The sequence below is a fragment of the Panthera uncia genome, assembly GCF_023721935.1.
Source record: "Panthera uncia isolate 11264 chromosome C1 unlocalized genomic scaffold, Puncia_PCG_1.0 HiC_scaffold_3, whole genome shotgun sequence".
NCBI classification, from domain to species: Eukaryota; Metazoa; Chordata; class Mammalia; order Carnivora; family Felidae; genus Panthera; species Panthera uncia.
The window spans coordinates 19,288,329-19,296,199 of NW_026057584.1; the positions used below are offsets into that span (position 1 = coordinate 19,288,329).

Genomic DNA, 7,871 nt, shown 5'->3' on the forward strand with positions numbered 1-7,871 from the left:
TACCCTAGTTTTGTTTTGTTTTGAAATTACAGTGTGACATTTCCACAGAAAGCGCAGCACAAAGTAACACTGTGAAATCATTGGGAACAGTCAGGACTCCGATTTTTCAACTTTAGCTCTTCATCAAGACCATGTTTTTCAGACGAGTTAACATCCACACACCTTTATTTTCTCACCTATTCACCTATAAAATGGGAGAACACGATGACCCTACTGACCTCATAGAACTGCTAAAGATAAAGCAAGAGAACGGACACGAAACAACTTATCCTGGAAGGTAATGACGACAGCCTGATACTTTCTGTGCAGCTGCCAGCTCAGCCTGGTATGTAAACTTCTATTTGATAAATGTTGCTGAGTTCTTACCTAGAAAGCATGACATACATCCTAGCTATAAACAATAATGGCCAATTAACCTCCTGTGAAAAGCTACCTTACGTGATAGCCCCACTTCTCCAAGCCCAACGGTAGGAAACAAAGGAAGACGCCACAGTTTTATCACTAGCTACCTATGACTCAAATGACTCTACTTTGTTTTATGGACCAGAAGACAAGACATACACATTTTCACATTTATCCTTGCCTAATTTGCTCAAGACCTCATAATCAAGAACATATCTTTTATACTATCTCTGCTCCCTCACCTGTAAAGGGAACCAAGACTGAGTTGCCCTCCAGGGTTGCTGGGAAATAATGGAATATAGAGTGTGGTTTATGACTGTTAAAAAGCTGCTACAGATGCTAAACAATACCTTTCCAGGAAACTGGCTTCTACTAAACATATGCTAGTCCCGTTGAAAAATCAACCTATACAGGTCACATATGAAGTTCCACCCTACTCCTTCAAAGCCATCCATATGTGACTCAGGAAAAACACTTCGGGAGTCTCTAAGAATGGAAGCATCAGGTGTGTTTATGGGGAAGCAGTGAGTTCAGAATATGATGGGAAAAAAAAAAAAAAAAGAAATGAAAATTTAAGTTGCTTCTGATCTTTCATTTGAAACTGCACCCCAGGAGACAAAGGCAATGAATGGCCAACCACCATTCCTCATCGCTAAAAAACAAGGACAAAGGAAGAAGCAGCACAAACATTAATCTATGGCTCATTTAGACGAAATATTAAGAAGCTGCACAATGGGAGGAAGCACCAAAGTGTATTTTCCTGGGGAAGGGTGGCTGTGCCAAAAAGTCAGGGTGGAGGCTTGTAAAAGTCCATATTGGATCACTTAGTAGGTGGTTGGGTCTTTTTTTTTTTTTTTTTTTTAATCTTTAGGCTTTAACTCAGCCAACGGAGGACTGAATTCCCCCCCCCCTCCTACTTCATCAACAGACCAAGAAAAATTAGGTATAAATAAAAAACATTAAGGTTCTAAGCGATAAACATTTTAAGGCTGAAACTCTGAATTTCTCTAGACTGTGAAGTTCCCTAACCACAGGGAGAAGTTGCTTACCAAGAGCTATCCTAAGTGGTTTGCTGCCTGACTTGGGAATATCTGTCAAATAACCACCATTAATATTTTAGTTTACTATTTATGGCTGCACAAAAGGTTGTAGAGGAGACAGGCTGTAGAGGAGAACACTGGGCCAAAGGAGTCTTCCTGAGAAGTTATATGGGAGTTACAACTCTGTGCCCCAACAAGGAGACCATACCAAGCGTGACACAGACCAAACAGGATGGTGTCAATTCCAAGACCAGGTGTTTGTTATTTACTTTTGTGGCTTAAAACCAAGGAGCTAGAGGGGAGTAAGGTATGTTTTATCTTACTGGGGGAAAGCATACCACTTAATAGACCAAAAGATAAATGGGTAAGTTGTTTTTTGTTTTACCATCTGCCAAAGTTTCAGATGCTGAGGGGGAGTTTAATCACAATAAAAGCAAATCCTTCCGAGTTGACTGTTCAACACAAGTCCTGTCACTTACTGGCTATGTAACCACATTCGATGTTACTCAATGTTGCTGAGCTTCAGGATCCTTTTCTAGAAAATGGAGATTAAAAGGTTGTTGTGAAGACTAATTGAGATGACATGTGTGCAAGTTTCCCAACCAGTGTCTTGTGACTAAGTTACAGACCTGCTGAGATAATAATGATCCTTGCAGCCCTTAGGGCAGTCCAGTGGAAGGATCTCTAGGCTAGGCCATTTACCCAACGTGCCTTATGAATATCATATTCTGTTTGTGACATATCATAAACAAGGTCAGAAGTCACCAGTGAAAGGTAGCTGGTTAATACCTATGTGCATAATACCTATGTCTACTCCCTCCACAATTCCCATCAGCCCTACTTTTCTCAACTGTAAATGGGAACTGCTGTCACACAGGCCCATTTTGAAATCAAATGAAATTATGTTAAAGCTTATAGCAAAGTGTCTAATTCATAGATGATAATCAATGAATTAGTGTTTCTTCTAGGTGGAGTCAGAAGAGACCACACCTTGAAGCCATGGTTGGGAGAAGTTGTGGGATTGTGCTAAATCCCAGAATCAGAAATTGGTCAGCAGTACCAGGAGAAACGGAACCCTATTAGTATCAGAGTGCTTAATGTCCAGAATCCTGGAACAAATCAGCTAGATAAGCCCTCAGGGTTACTGACTAGATAGCACAAGATACTAAAACATATTCAATTCATTAAGATGGGTTTCAAACACTATTTTTAAAATCCTTAGAAAAAAATTGCTATCCTTTTCCATTAAAAAAAAAACTCATTTATTTTTGAGAGAGAGAAAGAGACAGAATATGAGCGGGGGGTGGGGAGAGAGACAGACTCTGAAGCAGGCTCCAGGTTCTGAGTTGTCAGCACAGAGCCCGATGTGGGGCTCAAACTCACAACTGTGAGATCATGACTTGAGGTGAAATTGGACACTTAACCGACTGAGCCACCCAGGCACTCCTACTCTTATCCTTCTTCTAAGGAAGTTCCTAGAATGTTACTAATTCATCAGTTAAGAACTCCTGACAACTTCATTTTCCAATCCTCTTTTCTCATTAAGGATTTTGGAGCCTTTACTCCTGAATGCATCCAATTCCCCATTTGGGCATTTATGTCCCTCTTCTACTTATCCCTTCACTGAGCTGAATGAGACGAATTACTGACTTCTGCTATCTCACTGTAAGGTTTCTGATCTCTCTTCTGTAATTCTCCTAGAAGGCTCCCATCATCCCATTTGAGCAAAGACTAGAGAAATGCGGTCCTTACTCTCTACTAAGCTGTATCTCAAGATATGGAGAACAAAGATGATCTAAAAGTCGATTCACACAATGTCAGAAAAGTGATAAAATCAGCACCTAAAGAAACTAAGATCCATCCTATCTGGGCTCATCCCTTCCTTCAAGAAAATATTTACTGAGCTAACTCTATATACAGTGAGGATGCTGGGAAAGAATGATGACCAGGGACAGGCTCTGCCCTTGAGGAGTCATCAGTTTGAGGGAGTGTAGCTCTGGGGCTTCACGCCCAAAGCACTGCTACAGAGGTCGGAAGTCAGGCAGCAGTGTGCAACTGTAACGACCTGTTAACAGACCCATCAGACCATTCCATTTCTTCTGAATGCTTAACCAATGTCCTAATTCCAAATCATTTCAAACCAGTCTGTCTCTCTGAGGACAGATGCAGCACATTTAGGAACGAGAACAGGGTATCAGCAAGATTTAATTTATTCCTTTCTCAAATTTCTCCTCCCACAGTCCTTGCCCACCCCAACTGGCACCGCTTGCTCCCTGAGCGTCACTCCCCCTCACAGAACCACAGAGCCCTGCAACATGCACAGCTGTGGCAAGGAGCCAGCATGCACTTAAAATCAACAGCGATTCGCATCTGACAGCATTTCCTCAATTCTGGCCTCCAGACTCTAGCTAAGTTGGTAGGCCTAGCTTCTGAGGCTGAAAAAGTTCTTGGTTGTATATACAGCAACAAAAAAATTAAATTAATCTGCCAGATTACTTCTGCTTTAATTGGGCATCTGGGTAAGAATTCCTAAATGAAAAGGCAACGCTGTTGACAAGACCTGTGTATGAGGTTACCTGCAGTGTTGAGCATGGCTCTTTAATCAGCATGTTCTCTTAGTCTGTAGGCTGTCAGGGAGACAATTTACCAATAATTATCATTTTGTGAGGACATATGAATCATTCCAAGAAGCCATTTTCACAGGAGTGTGGTAGGAAAAAAATAAAAAGCAATTTGTTGGAATGAATCTTAGGCTTCGTCAGTACTGCCTCCAAATAAATTAAAAGGTGATTACGACCCAATGTTAAACAGTTCAGATAAAAGAACTGCTTTACCCAAAGTTGAGACACTTAGTAGGATGTCACATGCAAGAAGATCTAGCAGGATGACCTGAGGCATGATTTAAAGAAAAAATAAAAAAAAAAAATCAACCTGAAGAGGAAAATCGCCGAACTGTATTCTGCAGCATGCACCACAGAACGATTTTAAGACTACCTCATGCTTGCATTTTCAGCAGCTGCAACAGTGCTAGTGCTGTCCAATAGAACTTTCTGCAATGATGGAAATGTTCTGCATCTGTGCGGTCCAAATAAGGCTGCTACTAGCCACATGTGGCAACTGAGCACTACAACTGTGGCTGGAGCGAGGAACTTAATTTTAGTTCTATTTCACTCTAATTCTTATTTAACCTTAACTAGCCACATGTAGCTTCTGGCTATTGTACTGGGCATCACAGAACTATGAGATTCGTTCTGGAAAAGGCTGCTCAGAAGTATAATTTCCCCAACTGGTCTGAGAAGTGCACTCTCTGCTCTCTGTGTACTCTGAGAAGTGTAAAGTAGGGTGAAGCTGACCTCTCCCAGCAAGTTCTCACGCTGGTAAAACCTCTCAAATTTCCAGGGTTTCTCCTCCCAGCTACTCCCCTTCTTTAATGCCTTTCTCCCATCTCCACCCTAACACATCTCACCCTTTGGCTCCTCTATAACTTTTGCCAATAGGTTTTCTCAGAAAGGCGTCCTTCCTCTGTTCCTGCTTGGGGCACTGGAAGAATCCCATAAATGTTTATGATGATCACACTACTCATTTTTTGCTAGAAGTTCTGGAGTAGTAGCCATGTGCCTTGATAAATACGTTAACTACTTCAATGCTGCCTCACCGTGTATGCCTGGAAACTCACAGTGGGCTTAGATGCCAGCTTCTGCTGGGTGTTACATCTACAATCCCAGGAAAGCCCCACTTCCTAGGCCTGATATCAGGGTCTCTTTTCAAAGATTTTCAAAGTGCTGTTTTGGGCCTACCTATTTAAAGTCACTTATCAAACGGAAGACAGGCCATAGCAAAGCCTAAACTTGCTGCCCTGCCCTAATATGCAACACTGCTAGAACATATGCTTTGTTAAGAAATGTCCTAGAAATTCCAACTTACGCTTCCAGACTTGAGTGCCTATTTTAATTCCTCTGAAAGAGTATTTGTAAGAGTTAATTTTCTAAAAGGAAAAGAGCTGACGTTCTGGATAATGGGCTTCAATTTGGAATCACAAATACACAAACAGATATGAATGTACTTCTACACTACAAGGCATGCTTCTACTTGAAAATGAACAGGCATTTATCTTGTCAATCGGCTTATAACCACCCAGATCTCATTCTTTGCTAGTCTGGACTCGAAAACGCATTTAACAGGTTCAGCTGTGAAAATGCAGAAGTTAATTCAACTTCCTCCTCTGTGCTACACTGCTCAAAAAAGTACACAGCAATCACCCAAAATAAGACTCTGATCTGATTGACTTGAACCCTTAAAATGCAAAGAATCTGGCCTAAAATATAAGCAACTGCAGCCCGTGGCAGGAAACAGTAGCTACTGCTTACTGTATGCGTTACTTCATGGAAAGCCATGCTTTATTTTACAAATAAAATCTGTAACCTTACTAAAAGGGACAGGAGACACAATATGTTCCATTTAAGTAGTGAGTTAGAAGTCTTTTTTTTTAATGCCAAGCCACAAGTTCATTATGACTACTTAGAATTTCCCCTCTACCAATCCTCTCCCGTCTGCAGATCTCCAAGCACTTACTTTCCCATCACTAGTTCCCAGTTCACCAGAAAGTTTGCACTTATTTCCTCAACTGTGCAACCAAGATGTGAAGCCCCATCCTCACAATGGAGAAGTGAGGCAAAGGGACTGACTATGTACAGGCCACCAAAAATTCAAAGCTAAGACCAAATCTTCGGCTCACGTTTTAAACATTAGAAAGCAAAGCAGCTTTGGAGGAGGAGGTTGTTTTCTACAGGTTCCCGTGTTTCACAGAGAAGACTGCCTTGGAAACATGTGCTAAGCCCACCTTTAAAAAGGCCAGTAGTAAAAAAAGTGATCTAAGAATCACCTTTATAGACTTTGGATTCTTGTTAAGTGTGTACCTGGGCCAGGATTACCACGGAAGAAATCACAGACCAGGGATCTTGTATAAGCGTTTAAAAGATAAATGGGTGGGGAAAGTTGAGTTAGAACCTCAGAAGAGAGATAAGGAAGGGGTGTGGATTGGGAGACTATAAGCTTTGCTTGAGAAAGATGTAACAAAATGGCCAAAGTGTCTTACAGCACTGTTCCAAGAAGGGAAACCAGAGAAGTCGCATTTGTCGGGCTGCAAGACTGAATCTGCTTTCAGTCTTGCCTCCTGCTCCTTTAGACGAAGAGGTGGGGCGGGGGGGGGGGGGGGGGGAGCGAGAAGGCTGGTGGTGATCTGGGCCTGAATCTTCTTCCCTCCTCCAGTCCTGGGAATTCCTGGAAACTCCTTTCAATCCAATCCCAAAGGAGCTTTCTTCGGGTTCAGAACAATGACGGGGACTACAGAAGGAAGGGGTCCACTGCTCGCTCCAGAAGGCAATGGGATACCCCGGCCAGAGTTCCGGGCCCGGCAGTCCTCACGTCCTACAGGTCTCCTGCCCTTTGGCACTCACGCTACTGTCCACTCGCCGCTTCCGCATCCCTCCACGGAGCCTCTCCCCACGCATCTCTGCCCCTCACCCCACCGCGCCCAGTCGCCTCCCACGTCTACCCCGCCGGGGCCGTCCCCACACCCGGCCAGGTCTCCCACCTCGTGCCTCCAAGACTGGGGGACTGAGCGATACTAGGGACTAGCGTGGGTCAACTCTGCCTCCCCCGCCACCCCCCGGCCCCGGGCGCGCGCTCACCCGGCGGCCGCGTTCTCGAACTTGAGCGCGAGCGTCTCCTCGATGATGCGGTTGTTCACCTCCAGCAGGATCATGGCGGCGGCTGCCCCGGGCAGGGGAAGGAGAAACAAGGGACGGTGAGGGTGGGTAAGGGAGAAAAGGACGGAGGGAGCGGCCCTGCTGCCCCCTGAGGAGGGGGGTTGGGTGGGGTAGGAGGTTAGGGGAAAAGGGGAGAGGGACCAGGGTGGGGGGAAGGGGAAGACGCGAGCGCTCGCCCGCGCACGCACTGGCTGTGGAGACACCCACCCACCCGACCGACCTGGCCCCCGAAGCCTGAACCCGCCTGCCGAGCCGCCGCCGCCGCCGCCGCCGCCGCCGCTGCTGCCGCCTCACCGACAAGCCCGGTCCCCGCCCAGCCCCCGGCTCTAGCCGGCCACTTCCGCTCTCACACCCACTTCCGCTCGCTGCCCGGACGCGCGGCCCCGCGGCGCCATTTCCGCTTCGACCCCTCGTGCACGCGCACGCAGGGTCGCCGCGGAGGCTGGGGTGGCGTGGCGCATGCGCAACCCCCACCCCGTGCCCCGGTCGCCTCCGCCTTCCCACAGTTCCCCCTCACTTACAGCCTTTGCGAGTTTGTTTCCGAGCGGGCTGTCATTCCCCAAAGCCTGCTTCACTGTCCAGCGCCTCCCAACCGCTCGTCCCAGAGGTCCAGCTCCACCCTTCCGGTCTTGTCATTTCAAAGACCCCGGCGTCTTCTCCC

The 7,871-nt window shown here is 45.7% G+C and overlaps 1 protein-coding gene across 1 annotated transcript in view; it reads right to left on the reverse strand.

Moving 5' to 3' along the window:
• ARPC2 (actin related protein 2/3 complex subunit 2) overlaps positions 1-7,543 on the reverse strand; it is a 29,006-nt gene extending 21,463 nt beyond the window's left edge. The window contains exons 1-2 of the mRNA XM_049614909.1: positions 7,431-7,543; positions 7,133-7,214 (exon numbers count right to left, since the gene is read on the reverse strand). Coding sequence (XP_049470866.1) covers positions 7,133-7,206 — 74 coding nt within the window. The 5' untranslated portion in view covers positions 7,207-7,214; positions 7,431-7,543. The remainder of the gene's footprint in view (positions 1-7,132; positions 7,215-7,430) is intronic.
• Between the last annotated feature and the right edge of the window lie 328 nt (positions 7,544-7,871).